General features: G+C 38.6%; 2 protein-coding genes across 8 annotated transcripts in view; one reads left to right on the top strand and one right to left on the bottom strand.

Annotated features, from left to right (window-relative positions):
- The first annotated feature begins 829 nt into the window (after positions 1–829).
- LOC121872562 (ferritin subunit-like) lies at positions 830–23,481 on the top strand. Its single transcript, XM_042375372.1, has 6 exons — positions 830–1,125; positions 9,056–9,100; positions 12,752–12,849; positions 16,643–16,804; positions 20,467–20,541; positions 22,449–23,481. Exons 1-6 carry the CDS (start codon positions 1,089–1,091, stop codon positions 22,671–22,673), a joined length of 642 nt encoding a protein of 213 aa, XP_042231306.1. The 5' UTR covers positions 830–1,088; the 3' UTR covers positions 22,674–23,481.
- Positions 9,614–27,143, bottom strand: part of LOC121872563 — a 36,062-nt gene continuing 18,532 nt past the window's right edge. For 5 of the 7 annotated variants that reach the window (XR_006090117.1, XR_006090118.1, XR_006090122.1 and 2 more), the window contains one exon: positions 23,433–26,606. The gene's annotated coding sequence lies outside the window, so the exon portion shown is untranslated. Of the gene's footprint in view, positions 11,283–23,432; positions 26,607–27,143 lie in introns of those variants that run through there. The other 2 variants (XR_006090121.1, XR_006090119.1) reach the window with 2 other exon arrangements.

Genomic DNA, 27,143 nt, shown 5'->3' on the forward strand with positions numbered 1-27,143 from the left:
TAGAAAAATTATCTTCAAACCTATATATCAATATTGAACACGCAATGTCCTGTTATTAAAACATTACGCTCATGGTAAAAATTTACAAGGATATAAAGTTCTCTTCAGTATATAAACTGATTCCTGTTGCTTCAATGAGAACAGACATACTCCAAAGGAGTGAATGAGTGATGACGTTTAACTAGCTAGCCGATTCAGTTACGGGCAAAGTACTATTGCTGAATAGGTCGTCGGTTTATCTTTGTTTTATCCATATAATTATTAAATAAAATTATGTTCTTATTTCTAGAAATTTGTTAAGTATTCACTGCGCGAGCATTTCGCCCTATATAAAATACTCGAGCAATACAAAGGGGTGGATTAAAGAATTCGCCAAACAATAAAATAAAAATATTTTTATTTTCCTTTGTGGAAATTATAGAACCTATAATATTATCCTTTCATTTGTATTCGGATTAAATTTCATTATCAAGCAGCAATGACAGATTTTGTTTCTACCCCGAGTTTACTAATTACAAGTTTAATCGGCAGCCGTACAATAGACTATACCTTCTATCCTTATCGACAACAGGGAACCAGTTTCGGGCATGCGCAGCCTCGGTAGCCTGTCACTGGTTGGTGGAGTATACTGTACGTCGTAACTTCAGTATAAGCTCATAATCCTAAAACAAAACAAAACAAAAAACGCTTAAATTTTAGTTATGTATCCATTCAAGTGTACAAAAAAGAAACCTCCACATACGATCAAAAACAAAAACATTAATCATGGAATTAAACCAGCGATGCTTGGCAGCTTTTGCCTTGAAGAGTGCAGCAACGCAGGCCGCCGCTCCCAACGCTCAGTATCGTATTCACTTAGTCAGAGAAGAGCTATCGCGCATTCAGTGTAGTGCCGTAGCCATCTCTACGATCCCCTTACTTACATTATCTCTTATCATCGACATATCACGATCACTGACCAATCAGATACCAACAGGGTTAGCTAACGTGTCCAACACTGCGCTGAGAAGCAGATCAAGAAGACACTACTGGACCCAGCATACTCTGCTTATTATTTTTAACAAGACAACTACAACCACAGTGCCATCATGGTTCGCCTTGTTTTGGCAGTGCTTTTGGTCTTAGGTGAGTATATATATATATATATATATATATATATATATATATATATATATATATATATATATATATATATATAATTTTTTTAATATATAATTTCGGAAATTTTCTGTTTGGGGGCAAGCAGCGGATTTCAATGAAAATTGGTACACTGTAACAGTACAGTTCTTTACGTTGATTCCAAAACTAACTTTTAATATTGGTAGAAATTAAAAACAAAAAAGTTACATGTCCCCAAGAAGACGTAGAAACTGCCTTAATTGAAACCGAATGTGAAAAGGACCTGGGTGTGCATGTCGACAATGAACTTAAATTCTCGGGCCATTGTGAGAAGGTGAATCAGACAGCGAAACTATTAAGTCTTATAAGGTCGTCTAGTTATCTAGATGGTCAGTCACTCGTCATGCTCTTCAAGAGTGAGGTGCTTCCCCGTCTGGAGTATTGTCACTCCGTCTGGTCCCCGAGATATGCTAGAGATTGTCAATTGATTGAAAATGTCTAATAGAGAGCCACCAGAATGGTGGAACCTCAGTTACTCAGAGATTGGGGCGCCTGCAACTACCTAGCTTATACTACAGACAGGCGAAGGGCGACCTAATCAAAGTGTATAAACATCTCGGGGGGGCACTACTCGGTCAAATGTACATACCTGGAGCTGGCGGACGTCCACCCCATAAGGTGTCACAGCTCAAGGTTGAAGAAGCCACAAGTGCAGAAAACTGTGAGGGCAAACTTCTTCGGAGTGAGAGTTGTGAACTCTTGAAACGATCTGCTGGAGAGTGCTGTGACGGCACCAACTGAGAGCTCATTCAAGGCCAGACTTGACCAACACTGGGGCAGGTTCCGATATATTCAGGAGCCGGTGCATGTCCAGTATCTGCCAACAGTGCGTATCGGAGACGTGACTGATCGCCCAAGCGGCTAACGAACAGATCAGTGGCGAAGAGGATAAAAGTATAAAGTAAAGCATATTTAAGTGGGGAAATTTTCCATTTGGGGTCTAGCAGCAGATTTTAATGAAAATCGGTATACTAATGCAGTTTTTTACACCGATTCCAAAAACCTAACTTTCTCCATTTATTCCTCCAGGTTTGCACTGCAGCAATGACCACTATCCAGTGACGATTGGAGAAGACATGATTTAAATATGCTGTAACTTTTTTATTTGTTATTTCTCCAAAAATTTTGTCATGTTTGGAATCAGCTTAAAAAACTGTACTAGTTTACCAATTTTTATTAAAATCTGCTGCTAGCCCCCAAACAGAAATACTCATAATTTCCACCACTTATCAGCTTTCTAGCAATTGGGCAATCTGTCTGTTCATTGTCACGACCTACCCTACCCGTAGTGTCCAGTGTTAGTATTGGCACAGTTGGGGGAAACCGGAGTAGTAAAACGGAGAAAACTGCAATGTTAGGACGGGTCACACTTTTTACTTTTACTCTCTTCACCACTGATCTGCTTGTTAGCCGCTTGGGCGATTGGTCACGTCTCTGTTACGCACTGTTGGCAAGTACTGGGCATGCACAGGCTCCTGAATGTATCTGAACCTGCTCCAGTGCTTGTCAAGTCTGCTTTTGAAAGAGCTCACACTCGGTGCCATCGCAACACTCTCTGGCAGATTGTTCCACAGTTCACAACTCTCACTCCAAAAAAGTTACCCCTCACAGTTTTCTGGACTTACTGCTTCTTCAACCTTGAGCTGTGACCCCTTGTGGGCAAAGCTTCTGCCAGCGCCAGGTAAGGACACCTCAATTAGGTCCCCCTTATCCGTCTGCTGTATAAGCTAGGCAGTTGCAGGCGCTCTAATCTCTCAGGGTAGCTGAGGTACCGAAGTGCTGGCACCAGCTTGGTGGCCCTCCTTTGGACATTTTCAATCGACTGACAGTCCCTAGCATATCTCGGGGACCAGGCGGGGGAAGCATCTTTCTCTTCAAGATCGTTACGAGGGACAGACCATTTAGATATCTGAACGACTTTCTTATAAGACCTAATAATTTAGTTGCCCGATTCACCTTCTTCTCACAAAGGCCCGAGAACTTCAATTCATTGTCACCATACACACCGAGGTCCTTTTCGCATTCAGTCTCAATTAATGCAGTTTCTTCGTCCCATTGGGACATATGATACGCCCCCTTATCGTTAGTACGTCCCAGGTGCAGCCTTACATTTCATAACATTGAATCTTAGCAGCCATTTCTTTGAGCATTTTTTAAGTTCACAGAGATCCTTCTGCAGCTCTTCACAATTTGCTTGCTTCTTAATTTCCCGAAATAACTTGACATCATCCGCAAACATTTGTATGGAGGAATTTACAGCTTCTGGCATGTCAATTGCTGTATGAAGCAAACAAACAACAGTGGGCCCAATACACTGCCCTGTGGTACCCCACTTGTGACCGGTATACATGACGATTTCGTGCCATTAATCACCACACACTGCTTGCTATCATGGAGAAAGTCTCCGATCCACGCTAGGACACTTCTCCAAAACCCGTACCCTTCCAGTTTGATTTTTAGCCTTTCATGGGCAACGCTGTCGAAAGCCTTGGCAAAATCTAGGTATATATTGTCGATATTAACACCCTGTTCCAGAATTTGGGTCCAAACATCCAGTACCATGAGTAATTGTGTTAAACAGGAGTGTGTCCCGGCATAAAACCGTGTTGGCAATCCTTTACAAGGTTGTTTTGTAGTAGATGTTCCATCGCCGCATCTCTGATAATGCTTTCAAGTACTTTACATACTATGCCGATCAGGGTCGCTGGTTTATAGTTATTCATGGAATGACGATCGGCCTTCTTGAAGATAGGACTCACATAGCCATTTTCTAATCACTGGGGACCTTTTGCTCATCCAGGCATTTACAGAACAAGATCTTCAGGAGCTCGGCAAGCTCGTTGCACAACTCTCTGAGCACTCTGGGATGCACCATGTCAGGGCCGGGACTCTTATGGACCTTTAGCTTTGACAATTTATTTCTTATAACCTCTTCTGTGAATACAATGTGGCTCAGTGCTGTGTCGAACCGTCTCCTCAAACGCAGGAAGATTGTTCACATCGTCACTTGTGAACACCAAGGAAAAGAAACTGTTCAATGCCTCCACTTTGTCCTGGTAAGAATCTGCGTAAGTACCATCTTCAAACCTCAGGTCCGATACTCCTACTTGAGATTTTAATTTTGACTTTACAGAGCAGTTAAATGCCTATGGGTTTGACTTGACCTCGTTTGCAACCAGCCTCTGGAACTCCTTTTCAGCCCTTCTACTTTGCTGCGTTCCTGGATCTTGTCTTCATCCTCCTGTCCTGCTCATCGTTTGACCTAACCCATGCCTGGGTTTGCTTCTTAACTTTGTCGACCGCCGCATGGTTCATGTGTAGTGGTCTTGTATTCTTAGAGGCACTGGGTTTGGTCTTGGGTATATATTTTTTGATCAAATGGTTCACTTTACTGGCTATGGTATTCAGCGTAGTGTCTGCATTCTTATACCTTTGTGAGTCAGCCCAGTGGATACCCCTCATCTCCTCCCTCATCCTGTCGTAATTTCTATTATAATATTTCCACCTTGGCCTGGTTTTGTCGTGAACCAAGCAACAGTTAAATTTGAAAGACAACATTACATGGTGGCTGGTGCCAATGGAGGCTACATGTTCCACCTTGGCCACCATAACCCCCTTGTTTGTTATAATGAGCTCCAGTGACTTGGATATTTGCTCCCCTCTGTAATGCGTTGGGTCCTTAACATGTTGGAACAGAAAATTCTCTCTCAGAGTTTCTACAAAAAGAGTAGCAGGGTTATTTAAGTCATTTGGCATGAACTCATTTCTCCAGTCGATGTCACCATAGTCGGAGTCCCCCATGATAAGAAGGTGGCTAGGGTTAAGCATCGCTGCGTTGTCTGTTAAGGCTCTTAAGTTCCTTTGATTTAGTGGGCCACAGTTTGGGGATTTGTAGATACACCCACCAATAAGGAAGTCTTCCCCTCCCCTTTAATTTATTTCACACCACTTGGATTCTTCAAAAACATCCTCTCCCTGCACCCTCACCTGGCTGGCTCTAAGGTCTTGCCTAGCTTAACTCTTTAGGTGCGTAATTAAATTTCGCGCCGGTTCCTGAAAAGTGTCAATTATCCTGCCAAAAATGAATTTCATATAATCACATTTTCTATATGTTTTTCCTAGAGAACTTTTAGTATATTTTCCAAATCTGGAACAAAAATTCACATATGTGTGCACATTTTAGAGAAAAAATGACATTTATACCCAAAAATGCAGGAAATTGGTATAAATCAATGTCTGGTATGTGGCAAATAAATTTAATCAATTTGGTTACTAAACAGCAAATTTAGATATGTATTACATATTCAGATAATATCAAACAAAATAGTACAAAAATATGCTATATTGCATTCAGGAAATACTCCTATACCTCAATACATAATATGTCCGCATGTCGTCTCATTTGGGGAAGTTTTTTCAAGGCCGTGGGATATCCCCGCTTGTCGCATTTAATTAATATAATATTTTGGGCGGGTTTACCCGCATGTCGCATCCAAAGGGTTAAATAACCACACCCCTCTTGCAAGTATCCAAATAACAATGACCCTTCTCACATCCGACCCAAGGTTTCGTAAACACGACCGCAGTTGAGGCATGGGCGTTATTGCTGTGTGCAGTAATTATTAATACCTACCAACATCCATTATATAATACTGTACACTCCACTGACGACTGTAAAAATTATACTTTAAATGTGCAGAATATGATGCAAATATTTATCCAGCAGTTGTGTGAAAAACAAAACAAGTTTTCTTCTTGCTCGAAAATTAGATCATTAGATTGTGATAAATATATACCGTACGTAACGGGAATTCCAATGTACAAAATTGTAATTGTAATCAGTTATTAACCTAGTGATTTTTTTCCATAGAGTTAATACAGTACAAGGCCTCTTGAACACATTTTCACTATTGGACTATTATTATTTTTTCTTCACAGTACAATACAGTACTATATTTATGTACCTGCTTAATAGGTGTTATGTACAGTCTCGTTCAAGATTCTTCAAACACTGCTGGAGACAGCTGGCAATTCAAGTACAGTACAGTATTTAAGAATCCTTGTTTTATGGTTGAAGCTGTAATATTCCCTTAGAGATTTTATGGCTAACTTAACTGTAGTAAGTAAACTATTCCTAAAGGCTTAAAGATTGTGCAGTCAATCAAAAGCACGGGGGTGTTAAAAAGAAGTAAAGAACACGTGACCGATCGCCCGGGCGGCTAGCGAGCCGATCTTTTGGTGAAGAATATAAATGAAAAGAGACGTGACCGATCACCCAAGTGGCTAACAAGCCAATCAGTGGCGAAGAGGATAAAAGTAAAAGTGAAATCTTACGGACAGGACTGAATTTTGGAAAAGGAGTCTTTCTATATAAATTGCAAGAGGCATTTCTTGTTACAAGCGATATCTTGGGTATGCTGAAGCCACTGATGATGAATACCTAGTTGAAAAATGCCTTCTTGATCACTAAATTCCGAAGCTAAAATAACCACGACATGAGACTAATTTTTTCTAGTGTATACAACAATAATACTGTAAATGTTTTGTTTGTTTCAGTTAAAAATAACCTCCTTTTTTTCATACATCTTTTAATTGATGACAAACTACTAATAAAATCAATATAGTAATCAATTTGAGCAATTTTTTATTGATATAAATGGTCATCTTATGTGACCTTTGACCTTGTTTTGCCAAATTTTATTAAATAACCCTAAATAATGTTAATCTCGTGTACTATCATGGACCAAGGTAAAGTTCCTAGGGACTGGAAATTAGTCAACATCACCCCAGTATACAAGAACGGTAGGAAAAGTGCAGCAAGAAACTACAAGTCGATCAGCCTAACAGCACATACTGTATATGCAAACTCTTTGAGAAAATTTTGAGGTACACCATTATCCAACACCTGACCAATGCATCGCGGTTTCATGGAAAGAAAATCCAATCTGACAAACTTTTTCATGTTCCTTGAAATGGTAATAGACTACAGGCGTTTTAAGATGCATGGAATAGCTAACGCATTAGCTTTCCCAGACTATCATTAAAAAATACGACGTACTGCTTTTTTTAATAACTTTTTTTTTTTCATATTCCCCACTTACCAGCTTATTAGCCGTTTGGGCGGTTCATCCAGTGTTAATACAGGAGGAAACCAGGGACCGGAAACCCTGTGGTGTTTGGTAGGGTCACACTGGATGTACAACACGGTCTTCAGAAATAATAAAATTAGGAGAACTGTTATTTGGACACAATACGGAAAGAAATAGAGAAGAAAATATATAGAAAATTATGGAAAGAAAGACAAAAAGGGAAAAAAAAGTCAATCAATTAACAATAAATAAGAATAACACAAAAAATCTGGCCAGTTGTAAAGTTGGTTGGTCCGGACTCCGGAGTGGGAGCCTGAAACCACACTATCCAAAGACCATGTCTCTCGAGGCTAGGTATTCACATACTGTATTTATAAACGAAATACGGCGAATTTCAGGTTCGTTTAAACGAAATACGGCGAATTTCAGGTTCGTTTAAGTCTTAATTTTTGCACTTACAGAACTGTAATCAACTTGTTCACCTTTATTTAAAGTATCTTATGAGTAATGATATTAAGGTTTCAATCATATTTGGGTAATTATCAATATTATTACACCAAGGTCACTAACGGCAAATGAAATCAGACAGTGCCCACTTAAAAATGGGCGGAGCCAAAACTGGTTTCAACTAGATGCAATCCTTTTCAATTCTTTAACGCCATGCACTTTGCTTTCGGTCCTATCCAATATACCATTGTTTTTATTATTATATCACAGCTTTTTTTATTATCATACATGCTCCCAAGTCTTCAATATTAATCAAAATCTTCTCCATAAGCGGCCATGATCCGCGTATTTTCAGTGGGAGAAATCGCTGATTGGTTGTTAGCTATTTGGGCCGCTTGGGTGTTGCTCAAGGCTAACTCCTGATCGAGGTGTTAGCTTTTCCCTCTGAGCGTTCCATGCATACAACTCTAAAGCAGCATCTGCGCAGACAGAATAGCTAATGCGTTAGCTATTCCGTGCATCTGAAACGCCTTACAATAACCGCCTTACGTGAACCAAGGCTGCAGAACTTTTTCAATAAACCATTAATTATTAATATGGCAGATATTATGGAACCATTCAAAATCCTGAAAGGGATGGAAAATGTGAACCCAGGCCATTTCTTTGTGATGTCACACACCATCAACGAGAGGATATAACTATAAGCTCGCCAAGTTATCATGCAGAACGAACATAAGAAAATCATTTTTCACAGAGGTGATAGACCTATGGAATAATTTACCAGCCCAAGTTGTGGAATCAAGAACAGTACTGGGCTTCAAAAAATCCCTTGACAAAATCAGGAACAATGGAGGGGTCCTACACAAACCACTGGCCTCCTTGGCATGGTCACCTCTAGTGGGGGGCCATTAGGTAAATAGGTTAATTTCATCTGTGGTTTCATTTTTGGTTTCAGGGTTTTTTTTTTTAATTTAATACTGTACTGTATGTTAATTATGACAGTACAGTATGTGAAATGTGGATCAACAAATGTTAACTCGTCTTTCTGGCAGACGTATGGGGATGGTGTCTTTTGTGTTAATATTTACTAGAGCTCAGTGTGATGGTCTTTGGGACCTCCATCATCAGTCTTTCAGCATGATGCTTCTTACTACATGAAATATAATCATCTGAATTATACCAGATAGGGACCTGTATACTTGGCTGAAATGCATCAACTTCCACAGACTGTCCATTTAAAGTTTGAGAGAGGAAACTTTGTGGTCTAGAGATCATCCCAACCTTTGAGCCAGGTTGACTTTGCTCTTAGTAAATGGTTAACATAGTATTCTTTTTAACAGGGTACGTGGCTGCCGAAGAAGACTTCAATTGCCAGCCTTCTGGAAGTAAGTTTTAATTTTCTGGTTTCTTGGATTGATTAAATTTAATAACATTGTACAATATGTTAATTTTTGGTAATGTATTTCACAAGTCTTTTTGTCAATGTTCTGGTATGTGAGATAAATTAAAGATTGATCCTGTGTTTCCCAATCTACAGCAGTAGTTGGGCCAAGAAAACTCATATATTTTATAGATATTTTTTATTTTTTGCCTGGGGCAAAAATATAATAATAATAATAATAATAATAATAATAATAATAATAATAATAATAATAATAAAAATAAATAAAAAATAAAAATGATAACAAAATATTAAATAAAAATATAATACTGTATAATATAATAATAATTATAATAATAATAATAATAAAGTCCCATAAATAAAAAAAAAAATCAATAGTGAGAAATGATTACAGTATGTATTTTGTGTTGTTAAAGAAAGAGAAACAATTGAAACCCTGCAATTACATGTAAATGAGGCAGAAAGTCAGATCAGCAACCTGGGACTTGGTCCCAATTTTTGTGATGCCATATGGTAGCAGGGTCTACCATTAGACAACACATTATGCTTCCAATATCTTCCCAGGCGGTAGTCCCTCCCTGTTTGTTGCAACCTTGGCTAACTTCTGACACTGATGTTGGCACTCATGACACACTTAATACAATTAACTCTGGCTAACCCCTAATGCTGATGTGACACTACAGCTTATTTTTTAAATAGTATCACTTAAAAGTATAACTCTCCTGCTTAAAAAAGTTCTCAAGGTTAAGAAGTAATTGGGTCTTTGTGCCACAGACTTTTTTGCAATGAAGCTCTTCCTTGTCTGTCATTGGCAATTTCCATTAAACAAGCATCTGTCCAGCTGACCTTCATGAATATATTTTTTCACTCTGAAAATCTTGGATATCTTCTCACAAACATACTGAGTGTATCAGTAATAGAAGTGGAATTTTATGAGATTTCCAACAGTGACTTAGGAATTTTGATATGAGTAATAGTGGGAAGGGTCAGAGAGGAGTTAAAGGGACAAAAGCGACCTACCAGCAAGGCTGATGGGAGGAAACTGATGGACAGCACCCACCCACACCTTGGTACTTTCTGGAAGCTTTCCTTGCAATATACCAGGGTAATGCTTTCATCTATGACGCTAAAAAATTTATGCAATTATCTTGAAAATTCTTTGTGGGCAATTTTTTTTTTAATTTGATGTGATTCACGTCACTGACGCAAATAGTACAGCTACTCCCCAACTTACGACCTACTCGACTTACGACCGCCTCAGTCATGCCAAAATTTTGTCAAATTATGTATATTCGAGTCCCAGCGTCAGTGATTGCTCTTTGTACTGACAACATTTTCGTTTGTAATTCACTTTAAAATGGCTGGCAAGCTTAAAAGTGAGAGTTTTGTGGTGCTGAGAAGAAAAAGAGACACCCATTTTAGATTTTCTATGTATTATTTAAGCATTTTCGACTTTCGACCTGTATTTGGGTCCCTAACCCTGTCGTAAGTCGGGGAGCAGCTGTACTACCCAATGATTTGATGCAATTCATGTCAAGATATGCAAAAGGGATAATTAAATGTGTATAAAGAATAATGAGATCTACTTTTCTTATATGCCAAAAAGTAGGAGTCTCAATCTTAGAAAGGATTTAAACATCAGTCTAAGGCTAACCTAACTTAAGGAAGGTCCAAAGATGAAACTAGATCCCATTCTAGTTGATGCTGTAGCTGTCCAGATCAACACTTTCATGGAGACCAACTCTAGTTCTCCCTCGAGCAAGTTCCCAATGGATTTAAGGAACTTGAGAACAAGCTCTAAGGATCAAGAAACAAACAATTTTGTGGTTCAATTAAAAAACAAAAGAGGAAGTAAGCCATCTGGCACAGGGCTGAGACCATGGTTGAGAGCATAATGCCAACATTGTGAATGTACTGTGCAATACTTATACACCTTGACTCCTTACCTGTTTGAATCCTGAGACTGATATGTGGTCAAGAAGTAGGATCATCGCTCTGCAGAAGTGGCTTCTGTACAACATGATAGCTGTAGCTGTGGTGAAGGAGATATTACCATTGCCTGCATCTTGTCTGGAGTGAATTTCACCTATTAGTGGAGGCTCCATGTGTGCTTAGTTGTGACATGTTGAATGATGTGTCTGGCTACATGCTGAATGTTCCCATCTCTGTGAATGAGAATACAGTCACTTGCATAAGATCATACTTGTATTCATTGTTGAAACAGGTCAACTAAGAAAACATACCAGAGGATTGGACCAGGGATAGATCCCAGAGGCAATAATCCTCCTATTGTATGTCTGTCTGTCCATTTACAGTATGGCTGCTCTGATTCTTCCCCCTCACAGGTAGTTCTTGAAAAGCACTAGCAAGATGCTTCAAGATGCCCATTAGTAGTCAGGTGGTCCTGCAACAACCAGTGGGGGGGGGGGCAACCGCCTCGAGTGACATTCATTAGATTAACCGACCCATTTTTACTTTTTGATTTGGAGTTGTTCGTTCATTTCTTGGTGGTCATAAAATAGAGGGACAGTATACCTACTGCATGGATTATTTCTTTGTTTTTCAGGTGACACTATACACTGTTAATATCATGTAATAAATGAGTTTGCCTTACTCAAGGCTAGAAAAAAAATTGAATTAGCTCGTTGCAACAAAGAATGCTCCCCTGTAAGACAGCTATTATTTAGAAAACAAAGGAAATGTCTGGTTTACTGATTGAAAATTAACTATAAAAAAATAAAAGATATTTTATCTAATTCCAAGGCTTAAATATTTTTGTTTTCAAATTAGGCTTTGTGTTGACAGATATGTCGTGCATTCCTTTAAAATTGTAATACAGGCAGTTTAATGTTTCATGTTTTCTTCAGCACTTATGTTTTTAAAAGTGAGAGGTAAACATGTCAAAAATGCTAAACTTATTTTTATAAAGCAAATCAAAATGTGATTCAAAATCATAAAACTCAAAGAGAGGGCAAACAAAATTCCAGCTTTTCCAGTTAACACTTTGTGCTCTAGGCACTTTGATATTTTATACAGGCTAATGCCAGATGATTACTATGCATTTATTTAAAAAAATAATAAGCACTGAAAAGGTTAAAAACAAGTGAACAGGAGCATACCTGTATTATATACTGTATGTACTGTACTGCATACAGTATATAGAGGTATGGAAGGTGATCAGTGGTTATTAGTTACACAATTAAGTAGTTTCCTGTACCACAGCACCATAACAATTCTTACATCTTCACAGGTTAGCTTATACATTTATATTAGGTCCTTTCTAGATTTTGAATGCTTGTTAAACACCATTATAGGGATCAAAAATGCAGAAAAAACAATTGAATATCTATGGGTGCATTTGCCATGAATTCAAACTGTTATAATGTTGAAGTACTCATAGTGTTGTGGGCTATGACAGTGTTGTACAATGGAACAGTAAGTCCTAGAAATGTGCTTAGTCCTAGATTCAACAGGAAGATATTAAGGTTTTTATTGTATTATTTTTTTTTTTAACTCGAGCCACAGCATAGGGGTTGACATAGTTTAGAATGCTCGATTGCTAATATTGGACTGAAATAAAATACTGTATATGAAAGGTGTGTCATTACTTTGCTAATAAATTATGTCTTCATAGGCTTCCCAAAGACAGTATGCTACACCTCCAAGTGTGCAGTTGCTGTTAAGGGCCAAATACAACATGAACTGAATGCAGCCTTTGGGTACATGTATATGGTAAGAATAATATATATTGTAATGAATTGATGAGACAAGATCAGTACAATACAGTATAGTAGAGAAAAAAGTCAGAAAAGATGAGCAGATAACTTGTGATTTCAGAGCTTGCTAACTAGGATCATAAGAACTTTATGTTTTCAAGTCCCTCATAATCATACTGTAGACTATTCCTGCAGAGATAACTTTCCATCTATGTCTTGATTTATCATTCATAACAGAAAAGGTTATCGAAGTGATATAATAATAATAATAATAATAATTAACTGTTTATTGAAAGAGCATAGCAGCCAGAAGGCTGAAAATATACAGTTACATAATTGGGGAATGGGTTTCGATTTACAAATAATATACAAGTAACATAAGTGATACAAATAAGATATATAATAACTTCCGGGTAGTAGTGCAAGAAGTAGGATTTACTGGGAGTGAATACACTGGTTTATTACAAGTTATTGATAATTTTTACAATGGTTGGGACTGGGCTGTTCTTATAGCGATCAGTTCGTGCAAGTATGGGCTGGATGCGGTTGTGGTGTCGAACAGCAATTCTCGGGCTAGGGATCTCAGGTGGTAGTAGGAGCCGGTGTCGAGGATGGTGCAAAAGCTTCTTACCAAATTTGAAGATGAGGTCGTGGTGATGGTCAGTGAGAGTCGAAAGGGTCAGTGTGTTGAGCGCTTCTTGATATGTGGAGTAGGAAGGGGAGAGAATAATCTTGCATGCCCTCTTTTGCACTTTTTCTAGGTGTTTACGTTGTGTGGCATTTAGGGAGGAAGACCAGGTGGGGGAGGCATAGGTGAGCTTGGGAAGTGTGAATGTAAACACTGAGGAGCTCGGGTGCAGGAACTCCGAGGGACTTGAGTCGGCGGAGGAGGTGGAAACGGAAACTGGAGGACTTGACAACTTCACTGATGTGTGGTTTCCAATTTAGTTTGTTGTCTATGGTGACGCAGTGGAGCTTAGTGGAATCTACAACCTGGAGTGTGTTGGGACCTAAAGTAATGGAAAGGGGGTGGGACAACGTCGGAGGAGAGGTTGATGTGCATAACCAAGGTCTTGGTATGGTTGATGGTGACGTGGTTGTTGGTGGCCCAGTTTTGGAGACTGTTCAATAAATCCTGAAGGGCGGTATAGTCAGGAGCAGAATTGTTGACGCTGATCCCAACAGTGGAGTCGTCGACATATTTCCAGCGAGCAGGGGTTTCTCTTAGGGCATCATTGATAAGCATAAGGAAGCAGAGTGGTCCCATCTTGGTGCCTTGGGGCACGCCACAGGTGAGTGATTGAAAGGTGGAGACAGCCCCTCGGAAGCGTACAGCTTGGCGTCGGTCACTGAGGAAGTCTGTAAGCCATGGTATAAGACTTCTCCAAAGCCCGAGGTCAATAGCTTTGTTGATGATTAAATTGTGGTCGACTAGGTCAAATGCTTTAGTGAAATCAATGAAGGCGACAGCTACAGACGTTTTTCGTTTCTCGAGATGGCTGTATATGTAATCGAGAAAGCTGACAAGACAGTGAGTGGTGGAGGAAGTTTTCATATTGCCAAACTGCTGAGGGTCTACGACTCCTGTAATATCAGCATAAGCCCAGTTGAACACAAAACTTTCACAGATTAGGCTGGGTATTGGGGTGATTGCAATAGGTCGTAGCTGATTTAAGGATTGTGGGCTGGTTGACTTGGGCACTGGTGATACATAAGAGGTCTTCCAGTCAGTTGGGCATCTGGCTTGACTGAGAGAAGCATTGATGATGGAGCATAGGGGTTTAGTAAGCTCCGGGGAGAACTCCTGAAAGAGTTTCATTGGTAAGTCAATGGGGGTGGTAGTGCGTTTTAATTTTAGTTTGTCCAGACGTTTTGCAACTTCAAATTCTTCTACTAAGTCAGTGGGAAAGGGGGCTGGTAGGTAAGCAGGGAGAGTGGTTGTGTCAAGCTGGGTGAGCGTCTGGCATATAGGAGCGAAATGGTTATTTGATTGCTCAGCTGCGTCAACATTAGTGAGATGGCTAAGGAAGGGGAGGGGGTGTGTCATATTGTTTAGTCCACTGAGTTCTTTAAGCTTACCATACCATTGACTGATGTTGGACTGCTTCAGGTGTTGCAATTTGTTTGGGTAGTGAGACTTCTTTGCAGTACGTATTTCGCGGATGACTCGGTTGCGAAGGGACCTGTAGCGGATGTGGTCATTGAGATAAAAGGCTCTGTCTCTCTGTTGCATAAGTCTTTTGATCCAAGGTGTGATCCAGGACAAGTCAGCTGGGTGAGATCTGACGGACTTCTCGGGGAAGAAGTGGTGGTGAACTTCCATGGTGGTGTTGGTATAATTTTTCCATTTGGTTTCCACGTCATCCACCCTAAGTACTTCAGTCCAGGGATGGTGAACTCTCCACTGCCCAAAGAGGCGCACTGCAGAGTCAGTAATCGGCCTGTAGGTCTTGATGTAGGGTCTCTGTACTTGCGTGGGAGTGGCAGCTGGGGACCAGAGCACTGATAAGTGTGTGCTACACCCGATAGGAGGCATTGGTTGAGGTGGCTGGTACAGGTCCACTAAGTCAGTTAAGATAAGGTCAAGGGTATTTTGACCGTGTGTGGGGAAGTTCACAACTTGTGATAGTGACAGCTGGTCCTGGATATCAGTGGTGTCAATTTCATTATAATCCCCACATAATACTAACTTGGCACATGGGCACCTAACTCTGAGGTGGTAACGAGATATGGGTGTTATCCAGTGTGACCCTCACTACCAAACATCACAGGTTTCCCAGTCCCGTTTCCTCTTGTACTACTAACACTGGATAGACTAATCTCCCAAACGGCTAGCTGAGACGTGGCGAACCAAAGTTATTGTCCCCATGCACAAATCATGCCTGACTTGTTCTAATCATAGAAAATGGGGCATCTCTTCCTTTATATTTAGCCACACCTTTTAACATTTCAGGGAGGAGGGTGGATAAGTCGAATCAACAGCTCACCTCTGATATATAAGAGAGATTTCTGGATCAATCCCAATCCATGATGACAATGCTTTGTACATGTCTTGCAATTATAGAAGCCAGATAAATCATAGGAGAGAGGATTATTAATTTATTTAAGAAAAAAAGCTCTCTTAAGAAGTTAGGAAGCTAGAGATTATGTTAAGTAGCTACAGTAATAAGAAGTAAAGTAACCTTGTATACTTAACAGCTTCATGACCAGTTTGCTCCTTTTCCTCTTGCAATTAATGAGAGTTAAAGGTTTTGCAGACCTTCAGGAACCTCCATTATAATACTGCAATGTAACTTACATTCTTCTCAGTAAGGCTATGAAGTAACCCAGCTGGTCTTGAGTGCAAAGGCGAGGGGATGCACTTTGCTCTTGTTATGAGATATAGACTAGCAGAAAAGCTGCCACTTGATCTCAACTGAGCACTGACCCAAGAAATTATGGTTTATAACTGAAGCTAATGAAGGTTGTGGAGAGCACATACTAGTGTGATGGTTTGACTCTTTGCCTTCAACCTTGGTTGATGACTGCCATATTCCAAGTTCTCATTTAATTTTAAGATACCCCTATACAATATTCTGTAACAGAAAATTATTAATATCAAGGGTTATTTTTCGGCTTATAAATACTCTACTGTATAGTCAGTAGTACTGTATACGAGTCTCCTGATCCAGGCAAATACTGTTGTCTATTAAGACTCGTTTCTTTATAATACTTGTGTCTTGAAAAATGAGCAATCTTAATACTAATAAGCCAAGCATATTTTGTATATGGTTGTAGTAGTCAGTCATTAATTATTTCTTTGTTTATAGGGGGCATACTTTGCGCAGTACGCTGTGGATAGACCGGGTATTGCCAAATTTTTGCTGGAGTCTGCAACAGAGGAGCGAAGTCATGCCATTCAAATGTTGGACTACCTCAACACTCGTGGTATCAAGCTGAACATTCCTAATTACACATTTAATAATAATCAGGTTAGTTGTTCACTCCTTTATGTACTTTAAATATAATCTATTTTCAATTACAATTTTCAATTATCTCCTGGTTCTGATGTAACTCATATGGTACCTACAGTATTAATTTTTTGAAAGAATGAAGTCAAAGAGAGCAAGAGAGGTACTTACCTCATGCTTAGCTGGCAATGATCCACACTCGTAAACTCTGCTTCTAAAAGCCTGCTCTTTCCTCTCCTCACCAGCTCACCCTCATACACCAATAAACAGGTAGCCCTCGTTATCCAAATAGGTTAGGTTACTTGAAAACTATTTGGATAACGAATTACGGAACAAATGAGAAAGATAAGGTTGGCTTCCCCAACGATAAAACAAAACAAAACAATATTATACCTAAAAATAATGAAATTGGTGCAGGAACAAGAAAACCAAACCTACCTACTGTATGGTAATTTCTAAAATAAATACAGTTAAATATTGTCTAGTTGATACATTAAATACTTATGGGAGGGTAGTCAGGGCACCACCATAGGGATTGTTTTGAAATTGCGATCCGATCATTTTTTAGGTAAGCGAGGATCACTTTTAGATACAGTATAAAAAAAAAGGTGTAAGAATAAAATTTTCAGATTAATGAATTTTTGGATACCGAACATTCGGATAACGAAGGATACCTGTACTGTACTACCACTTCTTCATCCATGGGTGCTTCTTTACAATGAACCGGTCCCAGACTCCATTCATGGCCCCAGAACTAGCTAACACTGTTATATACTCCACCTAAGTCATAATAAGAAAATTGATGGTTATTACTTTCTTCATGTCTTTAATCCCCCTGCTCGATGTACAGGTGTATAGTAATGATTGATGCACTGGCAAGAACTGGAGCAATAGTATAGATGCCCCAACATCAAAATTGCAAGAAAATCTATTCTTGACCACGCTTCATCCACCAACATTTGAAGTACTGTATATTCTTACTGATGGGCTTTCAAGAGGTAGCCTCCTATCCTTGCATGAAATAATAGTATACATTTAGAATTCTTGCTACTAAGACTTCCTGTTCCTCCCCCTTCTGCTGTTTTCCAACACACCTTCAATGCTATTTATAAGCTTAAAACAGATGTCACCTCATATACCTTTAGCAGTCATAAATTCATCACTGTAGAATGGATGAAAGCAACTGAGTCTAGAGATACTTAAGTCTATAATTATGTGTGGAGGGGAGGGGAGGAGAGCCAGGGGCAAGCCAAGAATGACATGGAGGGAGATAAGAACCTGACAAGAGAGGCTGCAAGTGACTGCAGCATTGAAAGCTAGCTGCCAACAGGTAACTGTGGCTAAGCCAGGCAAGTGTGGAAAATGGCCATTGGTTATAGCTGTAGAGGAAGCAACACATGTAAAGAAATAGAAGTCAATTCTCTCAAATGCTGAATAAGTACTGTACTTCACAATGAAAACCTTTAATAAACTCTGTATTACTCTAAAAATACAGGGAAAAGGCAATTAAGAGCCATTATTACACAGTTGTGGTTGTCATCAAGGGCTATTCTGAGCCCATTTTCCAATGACTTAACCTCAACCAATTGTATTTACAAGACTGCAATTTGGACAACTAAAATACATGAAAACATCAATAACCCTGAGCCTGGCCACAGACTGTGTCAACATTTGAACACCCATAGCCTTCTACACAACATACTTCAATGTGTTGAATTCCTCACCTGCAGATCCTTGCTATCACATCATTCCTCACTGTAACAAAATATGATTAGATGTCCCTACTTTAATGTAATATATTTTATGTAATGCTCTACTCTTTCATTGTCTTTTTAATTCTTTATGTTTATTTACTTATTTATTTACAGTATATACTTATTCTTCTTTCTCTCTCGTTACACTCGTGAGAGGTGGAGAGGGTGAGGGAGGTAATTGTTTAAGGTTGCGGTTGGCTGGTGATATAGGCTTACAATTGGCCCTCCCACACACGCACCAGCCAGGGGAGACTCGGCCGGGAGGCTAGTTAGGGGAACTAAGCTACAATACTTCAGAGGGGAAATATAGGATAGTTATTATATATTTAGGACTCACTATATAACTGCATAATACCAAGACATATATAATACATCACTCTTTCTTAATAAGGGAGGGAAGAATTAGGACTCTTATTAACAGTTACTGTATTTATTGAATTAGGGTTTAACAGCTACACTTCAAAATAATGAACCAATCTTCCTAGCTAGTTAAACGGGGACCATGTATCTCACAACAAGTGGGAACTTGAGGATTTACCAAAAAGAATACACCAAAATACCTGCCATGTCGCCACCACAGACGTTCCAACACACTCTCTCCTATTCAAACTGAGTGAGCCCACAAGGGACGCCAAAACTTTCATGGTCACGCCTCATAGGCTTTCTCATTGGTCGAAGACAGGCCTAAGGCCTTCATACTATTGGCTTAAAATTGGCAGGAACTCTCAAGTGGCGGGAAACTCATGACATTGTTACATCACAGCCCAAATATAATTCCTTTGACAAACAGGCATATCACTTGATATTAATAGGTACACTTGCTCCAAAAAGTATCTTTATGGAGGGGTTCGAAGAATTTCAAAATGAACACCTTGACTCCTGTTGTCGTGGTAGGGTTGTCAAAATCCTTCGCCCATCGTGTCATATTGTCTGACAAAATTAAAATAATACTTTTTGGAGTGTATCTACCACACCTTATCACGAAGAGAAAACTACACATTTTCTCTTTATGAACACTTTGTTTTACCATTCACAGCAACCAAGTCTACCAAGGCAAGCATGAGCTTATCATAATTTTCCTTTTAGGTTCCTATATTGCTTTGCACATCACATTGTAAAGGATGCATGGGGTTGCTCAGTACAATCAACCCAGGTCTTGGTAAACAGACTATCATCCTCCTACTCTTATCCTTGTTATAGAAGGTGCAATCCATGTACCTAACCTGCAAATCACCAACTATTAAGGCTGTCTTAACCTTCAGTGTCCACCTTATCTACAGTACAGTATATCCCTCTTATGTCCAATTTGTCCCCAGTAAACTGAAAAGGTTTGAACAATTACCGGTAGCTGCTAAATGCTTTAGTCTTCTTAATCACAATTTCTGTTGCCCCCTCTTCTTGGCTTTTCACTGCTTGGCAGAATTGTCCAACCCAGACTCTCCAAGCCTCACATTCTCCTTCACCTGCTCAAACTCAGCCATCAGAGGCATAGGGCTATTCCCAGCAAGCAACAGACATGGCTACACCACTTGGATAATCCTGGAAACTAATTTGACACAATGTCTCCTCCAGTGAGGTCAGAAGCTTAGGGTAACATTAAAGTGATAGAGGAACAGGTGACAACTGTTGTTGAAAATTATTTTGATAATTTCAGAAGTGGATTTGGTTTTCTGGATGAATGTGTCAGACCGAGGGGGGGGAGGGGGGGGGGTGTTACTCTTTGGAGAGGACATTGAGCAAGGAGGTAATTTCAAGTAGATTTGAATAAGCTTATAATTTTCCTTTACTTCCTCTGAATGGTGAGAATTATAAGAGGTTAGTATTACTTTCTTTAAAGATAACTAAATAGCAACTCCTTAAAATGTCTTAGTAATGTGTCATACAATGTATTTGCCCTAAAATGTGCACTAATGTTTTTGTGACTTTCAGCTCAATACTTCATTTGTGGGAAAGACTCGACCTTACAAAGCAGCCTTAGAGCAAGCCCTTAATATGGAAATTGAGGTTAGTTGGACTTGTGAACTTGAACAAAAATAGATAAATTTTCATTATATCATAAGATTATTGAGTGAGGTCCAATGCCTTGTGATATTTACTGGTTTCATTGTTATGTATAATATAAATTATACACCAGATTTCACTTTTTTCGGACTCAGGTGCTCAGGACTGCCCCTCTATCCACCAGAAATATATTTTAAAAGTCCGGAAAATCCAGCATCACTCCAGATAGTTTGTGTTTGCATGTGCGGTTGAACGTCTGTTGTGGGTGTTGCATGGCATGTGTCTTATTCAGAATCCTGCCTTCATACGTATTGTATCAGTGTGCTGCACCTCGCTACCTACACTTATAATCATTTATGTGAACTTTGTATGTAGAGTACCGTACACATTGTCTTTATCGGGAATACTAGAGGGTTTTAAGAAATGGGTAAAATTAAAGAAATGCTTATGAAAAGAAAAACTTGCGAATTGAATATTGTACAGTGGTCTAATCCGATATGCTGTAGGCCTACCAAGAGCTAAGACACTGGTATGTAAACAGGTTGGGGGTGGCGAAGGGAACTGAACATTATCACATTTGCCAGGTTTATTTACTGATTCAATACTATTATATTCTATGATTGGCCTCTTATGGTGTTTGAGTCATCATAATTATCACAACATCTTCAATAACAGAAAAATACAATATAATTTGTATTTTTTCCCAAAAATAAATGAAATTATTCGAATTGGGAATGAATCCGAAATGAGATTGGTTTCGAAACATCACTTTGGTTGCCACATTAAATATTCTATTTATAATTACTGTGCAAACAAATGATTTTTAAATGTACAGTGAACCCTCACTTTACGCGGTCAATTCAACCCACGGCGGCCCACGTAAAGTGAGAAACGCGTAAAGTGAACAACATAACATATGGGATTAATTGAAATAGAGACCAGGCCGACCCCCAAACTCCACTTTTTCAGACACAATACCTACGTTGTAGTAAAAATAACTTCTTAATTTTATGATGGTATGCACACACAATTAATAATTAAGAGAAATATCAATATTAGGTTTTTTAACACTTACATTAGTAGAAAAGATGGCTGGGCACACGGGGATGGGGGGTTGGTTCCGAGGCAGAGGGCAGATTATTGGCCCTCACCTGTATCACTATCCACCACAGAGGCTTGCAGGACCTCTTTGTCAAACCTCTCAAAGTCCATATCCTCACTATCATTATCACTGACTTGGGCCGGTTGTGGTGGGTGAAGAACTCGGTAATGTTTTGATGACTGGGCGACCTTGTGCGCACCCTGCTCGCGCCGCTCTCCGTGTAAAAGGGTACACACACCGCGGGAAAGTGAGCATTCTGGTTTCGGCAGGGTACCGCGTAAACGTGTAGTGGGACCGCGTAAAGCGAGGGTTGACTGTACAGTACATACAGTAATAATAAAGTAAATTACACAGTAATAAATAGATGTAACACTTACATTGTGAGGTGAGCTGATATGTAAATACTGTACTGTATATAAATCTAGGGAGAACAATAGCATCCACTAAGCATGTCACACAGGCAGTAAACAATAAGGTGTTGTCAGACGTATGGGCATCCATAATGCAATAAGCATTTACGTACGTTTTTATTACAAATTGTATTAATTTTACTTACAGTAAATTATTATTACATTCCCCATAAAAAGTAGTCTGTGGCGACGCTAAAAACGACATTATATTGAGACGTTAACCAACTTTTTGGTATCTGAAGAGTAGCGACGTTTTAACGAAACGTTAAACGAGGACTTACTGTTTATAAATTATGTATATAACATCTATGGTCCTGAAAGAGCATAATTACCACATACCCTGTACTGTACTAACATTCATTAAGTGTCAATAATTCATTGAATTATTACATTTTCAGGTGACTAACTTGATATACAATGTGGTGAAAGAGTGTGGTGAAGACTACCATGGAGCCGATGTATTCACAAATCCCATCCTAGATGAGCAGCACAATGGTGTTCGCAAACTTCAGGGAGCTGTAAAAACCTATGCTGACCTGCATTTGAATCAGGAGAATGATGAGGCTGCTGCTGCTTTGGCAGAATATATCTTTGACCTCAAGATGTTGAATGGACAGTTTTAGTTAACATGAACTAAAAATGAATTCTCATGTTCATATAGATCAGCATGTGTTGAAGTCATGGCAGAAATTTTGCAAATTGCCACCATAAGAGTATTTTGTTTTTTAAACCTCACCCATACTGTACTGTAAACAAATTAACAACAATAAGGATATTGAAGTAATTGATAAAACTAATCTTATATAGAAGAACCTTCAAGTCATAAGCAATAGACTATGACCTTAATATCTCCTAATGCAACTGTAGTATTGTACTGCATAATTAAGATTTTATGGACAAGACAACTTTTAATAGTATACTGTATACCAAGATTTTATGCTGTTCAAGTTCATGTTACTATCCACATTTTACACTATTTTAATTTTGAATTTAGAGAGCAATTTAAATACTTGTGTGTATAACTTTAGGTTAATTATATATTAGATGAGATTCCAGTTTAGATAATATGTCGGAAATCACAGGTTTCTTCATGGTACTCATGCTTCCCCTTTATTCACACTGGACAGTAAAGGTCATAACATAGAACAGACCAATATGCTCGTGGGGCTATTAATTTGATAAGGGATGGAAAGGATAAATTTGAATCTAGTTTGTTACTATTCTCTGTAGTTACAACATTATTATGTTAATTAGATTATTAATTAAATTTACTGTTATTCATATAATAGTTTACCATGGTGCATAATAAAGACTAACAGTTTGAATAGCTTTAGTGAAAACGAAAGTACTGTATACAAGTACAGTAAATAATTCAAGTGACCCACCATATATTAATTTATGATGAAAAAAAAATATATAGTTGAAGTATCATGAGAGCACTTTGTCTCAGCCTAATAAAAACACTGATGATGCTATCCTGCCAACCATATTCCAATCCACTGATTCCCAAAGGGCATATAACATCCTGGCCCCTGTAGATAACTCGAAGGACATAGGCATCTTGACAGACCGAGAGAGAGACTCATACAGACATTGCGAATTATAAAACCGATGAAAAACACATATCCTAATCAATTTGTCTAATGTCAAGTGCTTCAAACACAAGTGGTCATAGTTTCCAGTTCCCTACATTGTAATGCAAAATGAAAATAAGCTGTAGACAATAAGCCAAGACAAAACTTAAGAATGATGGAGGATCCCACACAGGCCATCATCTTTCCCCCAAAGTGGTCACTTATAGTTGCAATGGCCATGAGGATATTAACATTCAAGGTTAGAAAGACTTGGAGCTTTTAAATACTGTAGTCACTTTAGCTAACCAATTTCCATTTCCAATTGATCATAGAAAATAGCCAACCAAAATACAATGGCCTTTCCTGTTGTACTCCACTGGGAGGAAGTGAAAATCTGAGCTTCCTACTACAGTACAGTATAAAAAGCAATTTAAGGATCAATCCCTCCCTTATGATCAACAGGTTTTGTAATACCTGTACCCGCAATCCAGGATACAGGTCTTATTAATCATGAAACGAGAAGTTAATCAAAAGGCATGTGACTAAAGTCGCTGTAAAGAAATAAGATTAAAGCTACAGTTTCAAAGGGGTCACTTATGTTCTCTATTGCAGCATAACTGATACTGACAAATGGAAGCATCAACTGGTGGTCAGCTTTGTATGTCACTGCCGAGATTCCAATCATCAGCGGTCTTGTATCCTGTCTCGGCCTGAGAGCACCTTATAATGGCCAATAGTTCTGTGATCAGGAGCCAGTTAGGGTGTGACTATATTTGGCAGGATGTTTACAAGACAAACTTAAAGGTCATTATTAGATGTGGTTTGTTAAGGTGTTTATTACGTAATATTCTGCACTAAAATTGTAAGAATACGTGATCATACACGTATGATCTCTTAAAGTTGCTTAAGCTTTGGGAAGCAATTTACACTGACATTACAGGCAAGATGATGTACTTAAATGCATAAAGATGAAATCATTTGAAGGATTGCATATGAGTATGGAATTAATTAAAGCACAATACAATTGTACAAGTAGAGCACCGACCTTGAAATCCTATTTTACATCAGAAAGCAAGACCTAATGACTTTTGATTTTCTGTAAAGTTATGACAGACAAACTTAATGTTAAGCACTTTGTCTATGGATGACATAAGTTCATGAACGTTTCACCGTATGCCGGTATCAGTGCAAGCATTTTATTCCTTGCAATGAAAACTTTACCAAAACACTTCAAACATGCATTTTGATTGAAAATTTTAAATCTGATCACTTTCCTCATTTTATGTATACAGAACTGTACTTGCAGTCAGTACTGATGAGCTACAGTCACTAGTGCCACCACCCTGCATCCTCTATCAGCCTACAAGGGCATCTGACAGGGACCTGAAGTTTTCTGGTGAAATTCCACTTTGCAGTCTCAACCTACCAAAACCCATTTAAACTCAGACTACCACTATAAAACTCCCTGCCTCAAAAGTATTTTTCCCTGCTACATAACCTCCACCAGTAAAATCCTAAACATCCTCAATCTTTGGCAAATGAAAAGGTTTCATAACACTTGCCTGTTGGCTTCCTCCTGTGATTTCTATTTGTAAAAATAAATAAATAAAGTGGCACAATGGATAGGAAAAACTAAAACACATTTTAATTTACATGTATCAAACAAAGCAATTTAATTTGACATCAACCTTTCCAAATTTCATTTATATGATGCTGCATCAATAGGCAGCAGGTACAGATAGATACAAAGAGTGGATAAAAAAATGTATCTACCTCTCTATCTTACCCGAGAGAAATATTGAAGGCAATAAAGACTAGACTCACCTGTCTAGCATCAAAGACAATTACCAGTCTGCCAGGACCCAAACATACATTTGACCAATTTCATCTGAACATACCAAGGGGTTAAAATTCCAACAGACATCTTCTGCAGTGACAAAGCAATATTAAATTTATATGAACCACTGTCTGATTACCATATACAAAAATTACTATGCTCCATATTTCTGTTTGTTAGTCCTAGTTACGGCACAGTTAAACCAACATGAAATACAGCTTCCTAAGAACTAATTTTCTAGCACCTTCATTGGCACCATCTAGACATCACCAAGATGTTGAGGTGTGGCGGATTGGTGAGGCAAAATAAATTAGAGTGATCAATGCAAATTTCATCTTTTCACTTAAGGTAAAACAGAAGAGAGGTAACAAAAAAATTCTATGACCAGTTTCAATTTCTGGGCCCTTCTGTAAATTACATTCAGATAATGTAGGAACAACAGGTAATTAGTAACAATTGACATCACAAAGCTGAGCCTACAAAATGGGTGTCTACTTGTCTATCTCACCCGAGAGATGCTGTTGAAACCGAGGAATAGTTTTATTTTTACAGTGAAGACACTTGCAAGTCTGACGCTACTGAAGCAAGTTTATTTCTCGATTTAATTATAATTGACCGAGAGGTTATGCCTTAAAATTTCCTTCCTGCATACTGTACTATCTACTGCTATGGTTCATATTATTTCAATAGTTAGTCCTAGTTACGGCACAGTCATACCAACTGAAGGAATACTGCTTCCTAAGAACTAATTTTCTAGCCCCTCCATTGGCACCATCTAGACATCACAAAGATGTTGAGGTGTGGCAGATTGGTGAGGCAAAATAAAATGGTTCTGTGCTAAATTTGTATTTTACATGTGACAAAACAGAAGGGGATGGCATGAACGTGACACAAAATGTCTGACACGAGACTTCAGTTTTTAATTAGGCGACACCTTAGCCAAATTCCATTTTGATGATGTAGCACCAACAGGGAGTGAATAACAAGTGATATCACATAGGTAGGCCTTCAAAAAGTGAATCAGCTTCTCTTAACTGAGGGATGCACCATTGGAAATATTAGAGCAGCTTCATCTTTATTCCAACACACCCAATCAGATATTTGCCTGGTTTCAACACCTCAGATTATGCCGTCAATACCACTTCCTGCAAACAAGAGTAATTTAATATAAGTATTGACTACTGCTATGGTTGATAATTCATGTTTTTAAGTCCTAATTAAGGCTCTGGTACACCAACGGTTGGAAAGGTGCTTGGGAAGAATTTAGCACTTTCCCTAGCATCATATAAACATCATAAATGCTTTAACAGTGTGAATGGTGGACGTGACCAAACCGTTAATTTGACGGCTTAACATATTGTGAAAGAGAGATGATTGAAATGTGTTAAGACTAAAGCTTTTATTTGATATTATACTTTGCTTATACCTTGTAAAAAAAATTTCCATCTTGGCAATACTGTACATCAACATATAGTGAGTAACAACTGACATCAATGAAATATATTTTTGCCTTTCCAGCTTGACACCTGAGAATTTCACAGCATCCAACCACATTTTCACCCAATTTCATTACCAGATCTCACCAAATATTTACATTTTCCATCACCTATAAAATTACTAATATAAAATCAGTCTCAGGCACTTTATAAAGATCTTCTGCCAAGTTATATATTATATGTTAT

This window comes from Homarus americanus, unplaced genomic scaffold (assembly GCF_018991925.1).
Source record: "Homarus americanus isolate GMGI-L3 unplaced genomic scaffold, GMGI_Hamer_2.0 scaffold39155, whole genome shotgun sequence".
In the NCBI taxonomy this organism is placed as follows: domain Eukaryota; kingdom Metazoa; phylum Arthropoda; class Malacostraca; order Decapoda; family Nephropidae; genus Homarus; species Homarus americanus.